Source organism: Capricornis sumatraensis, chromosome 23 (genome assembly GCF_032405125.1).
Source record: "Capricornis sumatraensis isolate serow.1 chromosome 23, serow.2, whole genome shotgun sequence".
Classification (NCBI taxonomy): Eukaryota; Metazoa; Chordata; class Mammalia; order Artiodactyla; family Bovidae; genus Capricornis; species Capricornis sumatraensis.
In genome coordinates this window covers 31,189,179-31,206,268 of record NC_091091.1, presented here as the reverse complement: position 1 = coordinate 31,206,268, position 17,090 = coordinate 31,189,179, and the positions used below count along the sequence as shown (strand labels likewise).

Genomic DNA, 17,090 nt, shown 5'->3' with positions numbered 1-17,090 from the left:
AAGGGGGCTGTGTGGGGATGGGGACAGGAGCACACCTTGAGAGCCCAGCTCCACTCTGGGACAGAAAGCCCAGTGAACAGTCATCAGTACTTACGAAGCCCTCATTCCCCACTGAATCCCAGGTTCTAGCAGGTGCTCAGTGTGAAATGGGCGCAGGGATGATAGTTATCTAGACAGAGTCACATCCATCATGGGCAGTGTGTGGGGGTCAGAAGCATCTGCACTGTGGCTTTGAGCAACCTGTCCATCAGGGCCAGGGCTCCCCCCAACGCAATAGAAGGTCACCAGCATCAGCATTCAGTTTTGAAAGTAGGGGGCAATCCCTGAGAGTCTAAGACAAGACCTGCAGCCAGGCCCTCATCATTGGGTTTGGGTTCTGGACAAGATTTATTCCAAAAAGAATATAGAACTTGGTCAGACTTACTGAGAAGGCAAAGATTTATCCAGTCCCATGGATAAATCCTTCAAAGAGAGATGGAGAGTAGCAACATGGGAGGATGTATAGCCTTCTCTCCATGTGTATTTATATATCACCTCATTCCATAAATGCATTGTGGTATGTTTAATATTCATTACTCAAGGGTTGTTCTTTTTTTAAAGTCACTGGGGCAATGGAAACAAAGAAAAATACAGTTGGAAAATTTTAATGAAAACCAGGTGGAGTCAATACCCAAAACATATGCCATAAAATTCTATAAAATTGCCAGAGGTAGGCTAAACATTTGGTTCTGAACAGCCTGGTGGCCTGAGCAAGGAGGGAAACAGGGGCGGTCACCAAATTTATGGGGTTGGGAAGATAAACCACCACCAACTCAGTGAGATGCAGCCTTCCAGGGTGCTGAGACTTGGGGTGCTTTTTCCCTGGGTCCTCACACAAAGGAGCGCCATGGGTACACAGGGCTCCGGTGAGCACACTGTTGTGAGCTGCTCTTACACTTCCTGCCTCAATGTCAGGCTGAGCTCAGGAGCCTGGGTAGACCTGAAGGGCTCACCCTCAGAGTCAGGTGGGAAACAGCTTAGAGAATGAATATTTCTATTCTCCCAGACACATCTCCTCCTGGAGCACGGCTGCAGACCAGCAGAAATGTTGCCTCAAAACCTGGGGATGAAGGAACTGGACCACACCAGCTTTAATTCTGCATCTGGCACCGGAAGCCCGTGTAAAGTTGGCTTTGGCAAAAATGGAAGGGTAATTAACAAGGAGACTGTTAAGGGAGTGAGAGTTACAGAGCCATCCCCAGCTGTGGGGCTTCACTTGGCTTACCCGCCAGTGACTCACGGGCTTATGAGCAATCCTCATATGCCTGACTTAGAGGACTTACTCACCCTTCAGAGAAAGACCTTAATGCAATAAAGCAAATGTCAGCAAGTGGGACACAGCTTAGCCTATCACCCCAGCCTGCACCCAGCTTCCCCCTCCCTGCCTCTCCCTGCCCGAGGCCTCTCCAGCCACTCAGCACCTGGACACACTCACACAGTGGGACACATTCCAGGGCTGAACGGAGGCTCAGAGATACAAAAGCAGGGAGAGACCTCAGGTGGACCAAGCCCTGAAGTCTGGTCCAGCAAGATGACAGATTAGCTCTAAAGCACTAGACTTGGGGCAGGGTGAGGGCTAGAAGCCAGGATTTCCCTTCCTCTGCAGTGCTCTTCCCTCCGTTGCTTCCCCTGAAAGCCCTGGTTGGATTGCATAAATGCTGAAGGTAAAGCAGTTTCCCCAGTAGGGGTGACATTCTTACCTGACATCTTTCCAAGGAATCCGTGGGGAAGGAAAGTTTTGTGGGGAGCAAGGCCTCAAGCAAAACTTTTGAGGTGAGACATTTAGAAAGTGCTGGGCTACACTTGGGTTGGACGCCATCTTGCTATTTGCTGACATGGCACCTGCTGGGGGAGCTGGAGGCTTTTGGACACCCCATAGTCAAGGAGTATGGATTAGAATCCCTGTGTCGGGAATGTGTGGTATCAATTCCAGTCAGTTTCCTGTTCCTCATGATTAGGAGACCGTCCCCAAGAGTAGGCTGGAGCAGAGGCATAAGCCATGGGGATAAGCAAACACTGCCCCTTCCCTCCTCCACCACACAGAGGACATTACTCAGAAGGCAAGCTGATTCAGCCTTGGACTTAAACCCACTCATGGAAGGATTTACCTAGGAACTCCTCAGGGAATTATCTGCAAGAATTAATCCCAAGGGTAAAAAAGAACAAGCATTTAAAGCAAGCCTTCGTTTGCTTATTTGTCCCTCGGTCATTTTTCCATATTGGAGAAGGAAATGGCAACCCACTCCAATGTTCTTGCCTGGAGAATCTTAGGGACAGGGTAGCCTGGTGGGCTGCCGTCTATGGGGTTGCACAGAGTCGGACACGACTGAAGCGACTTAGCAGCAGCAGCATTTTTCCATACTTTTCTGAGAGTCTGCCATACGCAGATACTGGGGAGAAGGCTGACCACAAGCTTGCCACTCAGGTTTGCTGCAATCAAGGGTCTCCAGTTCTGAGGAACTTTTGGGACCATCTAGCTTAGTTCACTCATTTCATGGATGAAAAAGCTGAGATTCAAGTTGAACTCTTTACCTGGGGCTTAAGGGAGTGAAGAGCTCAGGGTGGACAGATGCTCTGACCACCTCCCCACGTGGCCTGGGTCTAAGGAATTCTCTTGCAAGCGAACTCAGGGAAGCCTCCCAACTGGAAAGCACTGAGTAGACAAACAGCCTCATGCCTGCTACTGCACACTCACCACCATCACCTTAAGAGTTCGTCTGGATAGAGCCCAGAAAAGTAGGCTGGGTCCCCACCTCAATGTACCCCTGCCTGAACTCATCAACAAGAAGCACCTTTGTTCTTTTTACTGTTTTTATTTTGCACTATAAAAAAAAAAAGACGACGACGATGACAACCAACATACTGCTTTTCTTCACATTCATATGGATTTTAGGAAATTATTGCCTTTTCCCCTGGAGAAATATCCTACAGACAAAAAAAAAAGTAGTACCACATTGAGAAATCTGCCAGAAGTCAACAGCTTGAAGACAACCCCCAGGGGCAGGGAAGAACACAAGTGTCATCAGAGACGAGACAAGCACATATAAAGACAGCAAGCTGGGGGGACGACCGTTTCAATGCCACTGACCCACGAAGTGGGTACCCTTTCTCTCTCATGGCACCCACTGCCACCACCTCAAACAGGTGATTTTTGGTCTATGGTCTAAAGAACTCTCTTCAAATGACACAAGAGTTGCTTTGAGGAGAGGTGCAACGAGAAAGGTTCAAGTATGAGTAAGAATCATGCCCAAGTCCAAAGTCAGGGAAGAACCCACAGTGAGAAGGAAACCGGAAGTGTTCCCGTCTCACTACTTCACCCAACTGACTCCACCTGATCCAAGATGGAGTCTCAAAAGCATCCGAGGGTTCAAATCGGCATATACATCATGTCCCTAAAACCCTGCAGGGTTACTTTCCTGACTAGGTGGTGATCAGCTTATGCCCTGAAGCAACAGAGACAGATATAGAGACTGCCAAAATTTAAAAAAAAAAAAAAAAAAGGTGGAAATTGTGCTTCCTTCAAAATGAATTGGCTTCATGACTGCCTTTTCTCCTGGTCTAGCAACTGCTTTCTCCCATGTTGCTGCAGGTTATTTATTGCCTTATGCTTGAAATGAAAAGGCGAATTTTGAGGTGCAAAGACTGGGCAGTCCTGAGGGCGGGGGTCTGGAAGTACAGTAGTCAGCACGCACTGTGCTCTCATAATGGCTTGGCCTTCCTTCAGTCCCGAGGTCAGTCTCAAGTTTGTCTGCAAACCTGGTGACCCCTTCGCTGTCCCACCAGGATAGCAGGACAGGGCGAGGTCTTCAGCATTGCACAGGTATGAAATGTCCACGAGTTAAAATACAAAATCACAGTTGTTCTTGGGGCTGGGCTGGCTCCCCCAGCTCGGGTTTAGCAGGATGTGGCTGTGGCCAGGGGGCTCCGGCTGAGCTCTGAGGCTGTCGAGTGGGTGGGCACCGGGGCCAGCACCGAGGTAGGGAACGTGCAGTATGAAGCCTGCACGTCAGGGCTCAGTGTCTGCAAGTGGGCGAGGAATGAAGGGCCGGCTGCCTCTCCTTGGCAGGAGGGAGCCGGAGGGGTGGGCGCGGAAGGCAGTATCTCAGACTCATACTGTAGGAGCTGGCCCATGAAGCCGAAGTTGGGCGAGACCACACTCCTCCTCTGCTTGATGTAATCAAAGGCATCCTTCAGGTGGAACTGCTTGGTCTTCATGAGGTAAGCCATGCAGATGGTGGGTGAGCGGGAGATCCCAGCCTCACAGTGAACCAGGACCTTGCCTCCCTTTTCCCTGACACAGTCTGGAAGAAACAAGAGACAGTGGGACTGAGTTGGGATGGGGACTCAAAGGCAACTGGGTTTAAAAAAAAGTGACCTAGTTATCAAGTCTCATCATGTCTGCTCAACAGCAGTGGTCCCACAGTAGGCTTCTGCCAGTCTTTAATCCTCACTGGCAAGGACAGACCTCGGAGTCCCACTGATGTCCATCCCTCTGTAGGACCTACACAAACCTTAGTTGTCAGGGTACTTGCACAGGTTCTGCCACTAGAGAGGCTCTAGACCTGGAGTAACCCCTTCCTGGGCATGCCATTTTAACTTAGGTTTCACAAATGGGTTTCAAGAAGGCTTTGGGAGTATCTTTCAAACTGCCTGCAAGTTTTTATTGCACAGTCACATTTTTCTGAGAGGCTCAAAGATTGACTTGGAAAAGCAATTCCTGTCTCTCAGGATCTGATTCTAATGGTGATAACCTTGTCCCCATCCTGGGAGAGGCCTTCCAACCTCCCCGGGCACCTTGTTTGGCTATGCCAGGGCGGGATGCTTGGCTCAGCCCCCAGGGTTCCCACCAATGAAACATACAATAAATAGTGTGCAACCACTAATTATAGCCTTGGCTAAGTGACGCTTACGAGATGGAGGATATAAATGGCTATGGCAAACTCCATCTTGCACAACAATGGGAGTTGCTGCTATAAAGCTACCACCGTCAGTTAGCATGGTTTAGCTCAGTTTCACAAAGGTGGGGCGTGGGGTGGGGGGAAGCCTCCTTTTCTGTTCTATTCCTACCCCCAAAAGAGCTATAACTGTTAAAAATGGGCAGGGGTAAAAGGTTAAACATATATACACATCAAATTAAAACCACAAAAAAGAGTCTTTCCAATTCCCCCTTTTGCTAGTGAGGAAACAATTACATCACAGGAAGTTAGACTTACCTGGCACTATGTCAGGCCACCGAATGCAAAAACAGTTAAGATTTTGAAAGGCCAATAAAAGTCAGCCCCCTTACCCACCTCCTTCCCCATGTTTAAAAGGTTTGCAGATGCATCTCTAAGATCTAAAAGATCAGGTTTCTGAGCAGTCAGGAAGGAACCCTTGAGTTTCCACAATGAAAATCTCAAAGGATGCCCCAGGATAGCTCCTTAGAGGTGCCCCCAATATAGTCTCTGATTCAAAAGAAAAAAAAAAAAGTTCTTGTAAATTAGTTCAAAGGGGCAGTTCCTAGGATTACAGGGTCATGACTCCACAATTTTCTTCTGTTCCTCCACTGGCCTCCTTGTCATCCAGCTATTAGTTGGCCCAGAGCCAAATCCCAGAAACCAAAGAGCCTACAGTACCTTGCTTCTAGGTTCCATTCCACCCCTCAGGGCTTGCCTTCCATGTGGCCCTTGGGACGGGTCAGTGCGAGCGTAGTTTGGCCTCAGTCCCTCCCTCCTTCAGCAGGGGGAGGGGTCTGGGGAAAAGTAGCTCATGTGCCTTCAGAATGCTGTGGGTTTGTGTGGTTGTGTACACAACAGACACAATGCACAGACCGGATGGGGAGGGAGGCATCTGAGAAGTGATAGGGGCTGTTTCATGACCTCACTGAGAAGCTATCTAGGTAATTAAATAACAGGCTGAGAAGGGCAAGGCATTCCCAGGGACAGGGAGAGCAAGTCAAGGATTTCCCACCCTGAGCCCATCATTTCGGCTGCCCCTCGGAGGCTCCAGAGGAACCACCGTCTCAGCCCAGAGGCTCAGGGGCCAGGGAGGGCAGGCTCAGCCTTTTGCTTGCAGTGAGTTTCTCAGTGGGTTTCCATGGAGTAGAAGTTGTATATGATGAGCAGAGGGCCCACCACGTGGCAGAAGAGGGGAGCCCTTTAATGGCTCCCTGCACTAAGATATCACTGCTACACTCAACACCAGCCTTTCCCCTCCAACATCCCTCACAGCCAGAAGCAGGAAGACTACTGCTCAGCTTCAACAGCTGTGCAACGTTAGAGAGGAAAGAGGACTCTGGAAAGGGAAGCAAATCCACAAGAGTGGGGAGCAGGGCCCAGCCTAGTCCCCAAGGGAGGTGGATGGGAGAGTAAGATCTCAAATGAAAGAGCAGTCCAGTCCACTCTGAGGAGTTGAAATCCCAAGGCCCAAAAGCCCTTTCTAGGCAGAGGGACCAGAGGTTCCCAGGCCTACACAATGTAGTAAGTGATAACTACCTCACAGAACAAAGATGCCAACTTCTCTGTGCATAAAGCACAGAGCTTGAGTCGAGTGTTACCATTAATCCAAAATGAGCTGAAAATGCAAAACAAATTGTCCCCAAAGCAATTTGCCAAAAACTGTGGAAAGCTGCTGGGGCCCCAGGGTTTCAGTGTGTTAAGTAATGCTCTCTCGATCCTTCTGTTTGCTTTTAAAAATATCCCAATCTACGTAGAAGCACGGTCTGTGTGGTTCTTTCCCTTTCCTGTCCCTGGCATAGAGCATCACTCATGGACGCATTCTGCTTCCCATCCAGCCAGAAACACTAACAGAGCAGTTGTGAGTACTGCCTTAAGATGATATTAACTAATACATTTATCCTGCAAATTAAAGCTCCTATTAAACAGCAACTCACATCCTCCCCTCTGTTGTTCTGAGGTGAATCTCTTTTTGGCTCCCACTTGTGGTGGTTGCACAAACAAGATGCTTTTCTTCTCAGCGATGGGGTGACCTCCATCAGTACATCAAAATCCAAGAACACACCCCCCTAAATAACTGAGGGCAGCGGCACATACCAATGAAGTCTATTGCTTCTTGAAAGTGGGAGCTGATGTCAGCCGCGTGGCTGTCTTCCACGGGGATCCATTTGTAGTGTAGGTGTGTTGTGCAGGCCTCCGGGGTCCGCCGGGAGACGTTGAGCAGGGCTGTGATGTGCAGGTTGGCAAGGAACTCGCACTTGGATGCGTGGTAGGCACTTCCAAGGTAAAGGAACGGAAGGATTTCAACTGGGCCGCCCTGGAAGCAGGGGCAAAGGACAACCAGGAAATACTGATCAGCTTGCTCTTCGGAGAGAAGAAAGAAAACAATCTTGACCTATTTGTTTTCAAGTGGGAGGTTCCCTCTCTGGTTTCCAGGTAGAGAGTTGAGAGCCAAGGCATTTTAACCAAGAGTTTGGGTAGAGGCTCCAGCCTGGTAAACTCTCTACCCTATGTCACTGCCTTGGGACTCGGGGACAGCAAATCCCACACAGCTGAGATTTTCATTTCCTTACATATATCGAGGTGGCGGGAAATGTTGGCAGCCCTTCTAGACTGACAAGGATGAGAAGCAGGGTGGGTTGCTGGAAGACTTGAGAAGACCATGTTGAAATTCTAGCTGCCCTATGAGTGCCAGGCCAAGGCCTGAACCTTGGGGGCAATCTCGATTTCCTTCTAGATAAAATGGAAAAGGGGCCAACAAGGTGAGCCCCCTCCTTTACAGTCTTGACCTTGGATGTAATGTGTTTCATCAGACCTAGGACACTGTTGATCCTAAGAGGCATTTGGATCCTCAGCAACATCAAAACGTGCCTCCCACCATCCCAAAAAGTATATTTCTCAGAAGTGAAATTAACCACTATCTATCCGAAATCCTCAGATAAGGAAAAGCTGTTAGGCCATGAGCAGAGCCTTGGTCTTTTTTTGTTATTTTCTTAGCTATGCTGCTCAGCATGTGGGATGCAGGATCTTAGTTCCCTGACCGGGGATCAAACCTATGTCCCCTGCAGTGGAGGCACTGAGTCTTAACCAGTGGACCATCAGGGAAGTCCCAGGCCTGATCTTTAGTACGGTTGAGTTTTTCTGAGAGATGCTTACATCCTCACCCTTTTGGGAGACAACCTATACCTCAGGTTTCTAGTTACGAAGGATCCAAAGAACCAGAGACCATCTACCCTGCTGGCTAATCAGACTCTGGCAGTCTCAGCATTTCCAGGGTGGCCAGAAAAGCTATCGTTCCACAGCTAGAACAATGGGAGCCCGAGATCTACAGGGAAAAACACTGAGCTGGGGTGACAGTGGCTGTGTCTTTGGCCGCCTTTCTCGTATCATCCATCCGTTTCCTGTGTTTCCATTTCCTGTCCTGGAATAAGAGTGGAATGGAAACTCTCTGCCAGCCCCATGATAGGGAAAGGGGCATGGGATGAGGGCCGGCAGAAGGCAGTTCTCAGAATACCCCGCATGGGTGTCTGCTTTTCCTTTCCGGAGATGTCGGGTGTTTAAGGCAAAGGCCAGTTTGACCACTTGAAAGAAACTTAGAGAGATTTTACAAAAGGTAGTAATAGCAACAATCAGTACTTTTGTTAGCTGCCCCCTGGGCTTAATACTTAAGATGTAACTACATAGATGTCGCCCTCTCTTTAGAGATTAGAAAATGCTGCCATACCAGACCTGGGATCCTACTCAGTTTCTCCTGGAGCTTAGCCCAACCAATACCCATGAAACCATATTTCTTTTTTTGAATCTTCTTCTTAGATTCAAGAGGAAGAAACCAAAGGCCTTCAGAAACCTCAAAGGTTAACACGACCTCCCCCAACTTTTCTCAAGGAAGAAGCACTTCTAAGAAGTAACACTAGGGGCTTCCCCAGATGAGTCTTGGAGACACTTCAGGGCCTCCCCTGGTTCTTGCATGGCCAAAGGGCTGTGTGCTTTCACAACATCCTGCAAATTCTCATTTCTCTTTCACTTTCTGAGAAAGGGAGGGGGGAAAACACCACCCAAACAAACAAACGCAAATGGAAATCCAGCTAAGCCGGATGCCCATGGCTTGAAAGCCCAGGGTTCATTATACTCTGTAATTTTAACAAAGGAAAACAAACAAAATAATAACCTTGGCACCTCGCCAAGCCAATAGGTTTCCTGACCAAAGATTCCATTCAAGGAAAAGCCACCTGGCTGAACTTGGAAGTCTATCCCCAGGGGGCAGAGCTTTGCTCATGGCAGGCAGCTGGCATCTTATGCAGCAGCATCTAGAAGTCTTCCTTCTTATGATTTGGGTATGTTCTTATTTTGTCAAGAACCTAAAAAGTTCCTCCTACCAAGTCTGGTACCTACTGGAATGACCCTCTTCCAAAAGAAGGCAAGTGGCAAACAGAACAGGGTCCTGAAAAGGACCAGAGCAAAGGATGAAAAGAAGGGAGTTCTGAGCTTAGTGCTGCCATGAACTGAGCTGCAGGATTCTTGGCAAAAATCAATCACCCACGAGCTGTGACATTTTTCCCTCTGTAAAATGGGAAAGTGGGTTTGATCTCTGGTTTCTGCACAACTGGGTCCTTGCTTGCTTCCCTTCCCCACCCCACCCCCTCCATCCTCCTGCATCACAGGTAACCCTCTGGCTGAGCCGTCCACTTTTTTTGCCTTTAGTGGGTTGCCAGAAAGTACAATTCTAGGAAGGGAAAAAACCCACACGTTTGTAGACACATGAAATCCTCTAGTGTCTCTTGATCTCTGGTTTCAGAATTTATGGAATTATAAGCATCAGAAACCCCTAAAGGAAGCTGCATAGCTACAACCCTCCCCCAATCTTCCTCCTTCAGTTAAAAATACCAAGACACGCCTTTACAGGTACCGGGTTGGTTTGCAGAAACTGCAGAGCATGAACAATTACACAGAAGACCAACACAGGAAGCCTGAATGTCAGCTCTGAAAACGTCTTCAGGGAAACCTAAACTGCTATTTCGATGCTTCTCTGCACCTCCCAGGCCAGCTAACAATAATATATCTTCCACTTCCCCTTTTCTCCAGAAGCCACCGAGCATCCTGAAGCGTGTTTGCTCTTGACAGCTTATTTGCTGGAAGGAAGCCCATGTACTCTTGGATGGAAACTCTAGCTGGCAAGCAACAGAGGTTCTCCAAAGCTAGAGGCCTCTGCCAGCTCCCTGATCCGCAAAAGAACCAACAAACGTTAGTGATCAGGGAGAGGGAGAGCCAGGGTGCTGTGCAAGGAACAGGGCCAGTGGCCCGGATGGCACTTCCACACCTCGTACCTGGTCATAGGCCGGCCTGCAGCTGATGTTAAGCACTGATTTCCCACACTGACTGAGGAGGGCTCTCTCAGCTTCCACCTTCTCTTGTGAAATGGGTTTTACATCCACACAACACTCAGGATATTCTGAGTAGAAAGTCTCATATCCCCCTAAAAGACAAAAATAAGAAAGCAAGAGAGATATAAGCACTGACTTTTTTTTTTTTTTCAGTCTGTCAGAAAACGCCTAGAATTGATCAATACTCTGAGAGTGGAATACTAAAAAAAGGTATTAAGTTACTATACATTCTAGTCTTATTAAAAAACTGAGCCAAAACAAGTAATAGTTTTAGAATAGAAACGGGCTCCACAGACAAATACATACTCACTCTCTCTTTCTCTCCTAAAAAGCTACAGTTCAAAGGCAATTATTAACTTTTTATGTCTATCAGAAGAAGCTTAAGCTGTGAAAGGAAATATATCTGACATCTGGCAAATATTAACCAAACCCCTCCAGACAACAAAAGCCATTTTCTCACATTTATCTAAAATTCAGGTGTGATTATGCAGAATTTCATTAATTCTTGAAAGAAGCTCCTAAACTGGTCTGTTTCATCCATAGCCAATCAGCTCTAAACAGGATAATAGATGAAACCCCCTCTATAAGGGAATGGGGTCTTACATGAGGTTTTACCCTCAGGGCCATAAAACAGCCCTGCCCTTTCTCCTTCCCAAGGTGCTAAGAACACCGCTGCTGACAGTCCTCTCCACAGGTCCAGTGTAATCAATCTAGTTAATTACCTTCTAAACCAAACTAGAGGAATGAGGCCTTCTGAATTAAATTCTTATCTTCACCCCCAACCCCCGCTGCTTTCCCCTTGATGGCCACCTACTCACCCTTTATCTCCTTATTACCCTCCCCTCCTGAACTTTCTCCCCAGCTACACACACCCTTGTGTGTGCATACACACCCTCAAACTGATAAGTCAACTACCCGCAGGTATGATTCTATAAAAATCCTAACTATATTTAAACTTCTCCAATTGGATCACTTAAGGTAAGATCTACTCTGACCAAATCAGAGAAACTTGAGTATGTAAATTCTTGGGCCCGTGCAGGAAGTGGGGAGAACCGAACAAAAAAATTGGCCCTGAAGCCTGAGAATGCCAACTGCTGCTGGGTGAATAGGCCAGCCTTGTGTGGGGAAACCCCCTGCTTCCACTTCAAAGGGACCTAAGCCATTTCCTAGAGCCTCCAGAAAACCTGCTTCTTTTTCCAGAGAATTGGGGTCAAAACATCATTTTTTTTGGTTTTTTTTTTTTGCCACACTCTGTGACTTGCAGGATCTTTAGTTCCTGGACCAGGGATTGAACCTGGACCCTGGCAGTGAAAGTGCCCAGTTCTAACCATTAGACTGCCAAGGAATTCCTTCAATCATCAGTTAAAGAAGCATTCTGAGACCTTATTTTTTCCCTCAACGGCCCTCTTTTTTTCCTTCTGTCTTTTGGTGCTATGATAGCCCCACAGTGGAGCACATGGTAGCTTTTTTAAACCCCTGCCATAGGCAAATGGTTAATGGATTACTCGGCAGTCTCCAGCTCTCTTTCAGAAGCTGCAGCCAATTCCTAGAATGAGTCATCTCACCATTACTGCTTCCTCTCAGCGTGCTGGTAACTGCCCCCGCCCCCACCAAGCACACCCAAATCTCCCCTGTGGTCACTTCAACAAATAGCCACCCGGGCCTCCCCAGATGAGCTTCCGGACCTCCACAATGACCAATTTCCCGGTTATGCTGACAGGTCATGCCGGAGGGCAGCAGAGGTGGAAAGTTTGGAAGTATCTGTGGCTTAGTTTCCCCTCCTTCACCACCACTGTCTCCGCCCCCTGCACGGACCCTCAGCTTCTTCCGAAGAGATGTCCCTAGTAAGCAAAGCACTTCCTGCGCCTCAACATTTTCATTTGTAGGAGACACAATGAGTGATAGGGGACAGGAATCTGAAGTAAAGCGGCCCAGGCCCTCTCAAACTCCAGCATGAAGCTTGGGAAAGAAAAGCCTTCAGGTCACCCCATCTCTTGGCTTTAAATAGAGCACTTAAAAGAGCTGGCTCTTAGGAGGACCGACAGGAGGTGCGGGTGTGGGCTGGGTCCTGCTTGCCTGTTGACAAAATATGGCAGGCAGACAAAGAGTCTCAGTGTGACGAGGGACAGATAAACAGGGTCCTGCCTCTTCAAGTTGGGGTCAGGAGTCCTCCAGATTAGCTGGTCTGTCTTTCACCCACTCCCATCAGAGGGCTGGAGAGATGGAGCATTCCTCTCTGGTGCCTCACTTGAGATGCAAGAGCTGTAGCAACTCTTGGCTGCTTCAGTTGTCTTCAGAGTGGTTCTGTTTTTGATCACCACTGCAATACCAGGGGAGTTGAGCAGAGAAAGAGGACGGACACTATCTATAAATACACATTGACAATGTCATTTGGTCAATTCATTTTAGTGGATTTTTGTGTGTGTGTGTGTGTGTGTGTGTGCAGAAGGCATTGACAGAAGTGTACAAGGCATTGCCCCCACGATCTGAGATGCCACTAGATCAAAAACCTGAGCTCCTATCTGGACGTGAGTTAGGTGAAGAAATTATTTTCTTTGGCAACAACTTAAAAGTTCAGCATTGTTGTAAGGCTAAGTATCAAGCAATTTCTACTGAAATTTAAAACAGACATAAACTGTGACCTGGCAATTCTCATAATTTTACTAAAAGACAGTACACACACAAAAGCATTTGGACAGAGATACACTCTCCCACACTGCTTCAAATACTAAGGTGTGAAGCAATCTACTTACTGGCTATCATCAGGGGATGAGTTTAAAAAGTGAATAGGGAAAAAAAAAAGGGACTAGGACACGTATGCTCTGATATGGACAAGTCTCTCAAGATCTAGTTAGGTGAAAGAGGCAGGAACAGGAAATATACAAAATCATTCTATTTTTAAAAGATACTCATGGAAAATTAATTTATCTAAAGATGAACAAGAAATAGTTGACTGTTGCCTCTGGGGAGTGGAACTGGGTTCTAGGCTGTGCAGAAGGTCCACTTTTCATTAAAGCATGTTACTTTCATTAAAAATTTTTTAAAAAATCATTTTTACTTGAGATGTGAGTCTACAGAGCTGCCTACTTCCTGTAGCAATAACTTCCAAATGTCTTGCATGGCCCCTTGGAGCGGGCTGGAGGCCAGAGGCAGGACCAGAAGCAGGTTCCTGGAAGATATCTTTCATGCTGCTGGAGAGGCAGAAGCTTTTCCTGTACTCACCGCTAAGAAGAGGAGACCAAAAAGGGTATCAGGAAGACAAAGAAATCAGGGGCTCTGTGTGAAAGCTCTGCAGAGTTTAGAGGGCACTCTCCATCTCCTGGGGGCTGAGGCTGGGGGTAAGAGAAAGATCTGCCTCTGGTGTCTCCCTAACAGGAATCAACTGGGGACAGACAGCCTGCAAAAGGTGCTAATCCAAGTGGGAGTTGCCCCTGAATCTCTGGAATCTCCCAATCTGGAAGATGTAAAACTCCACACGTTGCACTGTTCTAAAACAGCGCCCTCACGCTCTCAGCTCACCGCACCTGAGTTCTGAATCCCAGCTATGTTATATCTCAAGGCGATCTCCCAGAGCTGGCTGGGCTGAGTCCTCATCGTCTCTTCCCTATAGGTTAAGCCTTCCATACACCTGAGGTTAAAACGGACTCAAATAAAAGGTGGCAGCAATCACAGGAAGTGATCCAGAAATCAATACTCTGGAATTTGACAGTAAATCACCCACCCACCAGCAAAGTCATCTCCCCCAGCAGGTGTAACGTGCAGACTGGAGAAGCAGCTACTGGAGGGTCTCAAACCAAATGCGCCGCAGTCCCCTTCACAAGCACCCTGTGGCTCCTCTCCTAGGTCCTGGCTCGCCCGCCAACCTGCCGCCAGCCCCCGGGAGACCGCGTTAGGTGCCCCAGCTCTGGCCCACGACCAGTCCAGGGGATGATTCCAGGGCGGGAGAGAGAAGGTGAAAAAGAGTGGGAAGACTAAAGACTGCCAGCTCCAAATGGAGCTGGCCTGGGAGGGGAGAAGGGGAAGCCGAGGAACAATAAAAAGCAATAAAACGAAATGAAAAGGAAGAGAGGGGAGGGACTCGCCAGGGTCAAAAAGGCAAGAGAGTCGATGAAGACACAGCCTAACATACGTTAATTGTCCAGGCGGGAGGAAAGGGGACACCGCGGCGCCACGCTCCTGGGGGGGTGGTGGCGACCCGGGGATCCCTTCAGATCTGTCCATTAGGAAGGCTCCAGAGCGTCGGCCCCAGCGAAAGACATGAAGCCGGCGCCGGGAAACCCGGCTCGTGCTGGGCGCTCCCTAACTGCTAAGAAGCAGCGCCCCCAGCTGCGTGCAGCAACCCCCCCCCCCCTCCCGGGCAGCCAGGCCGTCAAACGCTTTCGAGGAACACAGGTGGGGACGGAGAAGCTGCGAGCGCTGACACCGGTCGTGGCCTTCCCGGCGCACGTCAAGCCCCAGGGTGCAGAACTTCCCCGGCGCCAGGATCGAGGAAGGCGCCGGTGCCAGCAGGGGACCCCAGAGCCCGGAGCCGCCCTGGCGCGGGGGGGTGACCGAGGACCCGCGGCTCCGACGCAGCTCACCTTTGAGGAAGTAGACCCGCGGGCCGGCGGGCAGGCAGGCGAGCAGCGAGGTGAGCACGACGCGCGCGGCGCTCTCTTCGCGCAGCTTCTGCCAGTGCCGGCTGCCCTGGTCCAGCACGACCACGGCCGCCACGCCGCCGCCGCCCTCCTGCAGCAGCCGCGCGCGCGCAGCCTCGTCGGGCAGCACGTAGCGCGCCGACACCGCGCCGCCGCGGGCCCGCCGCAACACCACCGAGTTGAGGTTGACGTTCAGCGAGCCGCGCACGCTCGAGGCGGCGAAGGCCAGGTAGGGCCGGCAGTCGAGCACCACACAGCGCGCCGCCGCCTCCTTGCGAAGCATCTTGCGCAGTTGGCGCCCGTCGAGCGATGTGACCTTCATGCCGCCGCCCAGCGGCCCCGCGCCGTGCGCGCCGCAGGTGCCCACAGCCAGGGTGCCCGCCGGCGAGGCCCAGCAGGACGACCCCACGGGGCTGCGGCCGGCCGACCGAGCCCGGCGCCGGAGCGGACTCTCAACTCTTCTTTCCCGCTCCGCACGCTCGGCGCCCGGCCCGGCCACTCGCTGCCGCAGAAGCCGGGGATTCCGCCGGCAGCGCAGCGTTTTATGTGAATGGGTATGTGGCTTGTGACGTGGCTGCCCATATAAGGCGGAATATGGGTATTTCCCCGCCCCTTCGGGCCGCGGCCACGCCCCTAGGGGGCGGGACGCGCGGGGCGGGCGCCCCAGCGTTAGTCAGCCGGAGAAAGAGGAAGTGGAAGGCGCCTCGCTGTGTTCTCTGCGGCGCTGCGCGCAGACACTCACTTGCGCATCACCGGGGACTGCCGGTGGGTTGTCAGGAATGCCAGGAGGCCGAGGTGACCCACTCTGTGCGGGAAGAGGAGGAAGCGGAGGAGGCAGAGCTAGCGTCGCACCATAGGCTTTGAGTTTCATAGACGTAGGTTCTGGACCTTCTGGGGGCCGTGCCTGACAGTGCGGTAGGCAGAGCTAGGGGCGCCCTCGGCCGTGCCCCCAGATGAATCAGAAGCAGATTTCAGGCGTTACGGAAGTCTTTACGCGGGAAATGAGATGATAGCTGGAATTTGCTTCGAAGTCTGAGTTATTGATGACTCAAGTTTGGGCTTGTATTGGTAATCATTGGAGCTTGGTGATGGGTACCTGGGTGTTCATTATACTGTTTTCTCTACTTTATATTTTGAAGTTTTCCACAGTAAAAGTACCCGAAAGTAAAAATAGGAAGAGAAGGGCCAGCAGTTAATCTCCCCAAATGGATTCTGCCCTCAAAGGATTGATGGTCCTTTTCTTTGTCACACTCCCAGATAAAAATTGGAATGGTTTTAAGGACCTATTATTGTACAGCACTTGAAACTCTCCTTAATGTTTTGTGACAGCCTGGATGGGAGGGGGGCGTTTGGGGAAGAATGGATACATGTATATGTATGGCTGAGGTCCTTTGCTGTTCGCCTGAAACTACCACAGCACTGTTAATCGGCTATCAGTTCAGTTCAGTTCAGTCGCTCAGTCATGTCCGACTCTTTGCGACCCCATGAATCGGCTATACCCCCCAATAAAAAAAATAATAAAGCTAAAATTTCACTGAAAAAAAAAAATAGAATGGTTTTTTGAGGAACTATTTTCTGTCACCCGGAAAATATCTGTGGTGAACTCAGCTGCAGCGTCAGCATGCACTGTTGATGGAGCTCAGCCCAGCCAACTGTCCAGGTGGCTTCTGGGATTTAGGGGATTATCTGTGGATAAAGTATAATCCCAGGCTGTCTGCCCCCACTAGTCCCCAGCAGCTTTAGGCTTCCCATCCCCAGTCTTGGGGAACTGGTCACACTCACCCATTCAGCAAGTATTTATTGAGGGGCAGCTCTGTGCCCTGATAGCTGCAGAGACACTCTTAGGGAAACAGGCTTCTCCCTCTATCTCAGGACTAACCGTTTTATTGTGAGCCTGAGAGGAGAGGGGACTGCCTGATGGAAAATAGGCTGCCTCCACTAGGGAGGGGCTTGTTTGCTATAAAGGGGAATGACGTTTTTTAGAAGGAAGCAGAAATTGAATTCTGAAATCAAATGCAATCACACCAGACACCAGCTAGCTGGCCATTGCCTCTGGGTCTCAGCTGCCTTCAGTCAGGGGGACTGTCCTCGCCTTGCCA

General features: G+C 49.8%; 1 protein-coding gene across 1 annotated transcript; it reads right to left on the bottom strand.

Annotated features, from left to right (window-relative positions):
- Window positions 1–2,902: 2,902 nt before the first annotated feature.
- Window positions 2,903–15,328, bottom strand: DUSP5 (dual specificity phosphatase 5). Its single transcript, XM_068961612.1, has 4 exons — window positions 14,935–15,328; window positions 10,298–10,446; window positions 7,071–7,290; window positions 2,903–4,340 (listed from the first exon to the last, which is right to left on the bottom strand). Exons 1-4 carry the CDS (start codon window positions 15,311–15,313, stop codon window positions 3,934–3,936), a joined length of 1,155 nt encoding a protein of 384 aa, XP_068817713.1. The 5' UTR covers window positions 15,314–15,328; the 3' UTR covers window positions 2,903–3,933.
- Window positions 15,329–17,090: the final 1,762 nt, after the last annotated feature.

Coding starts and splice junctions, on each gene's coding strand:
- DUSP5 (XM_068961612.1), bottom strand. CDS start 15,313: ATGAAGGTCACATCGCTCGACGGGCGCCAACTGCGCAAGATGCTTCGC. Junction 10,447..14,934: donor GCGGGTCTACTTCCTCAAAG/GTGAGCTGCGTC, acceptor TTTGTCTTTTAG/GGGGATATGAGACTTTCTAC. Junction 4,341..7,070: donor AGAAGCAATAGACTTCATTG/GTATGTGCCGCT, acceptor TGTTTCTTCCAG/ACTGTGTCAGGGAAAAGGGA.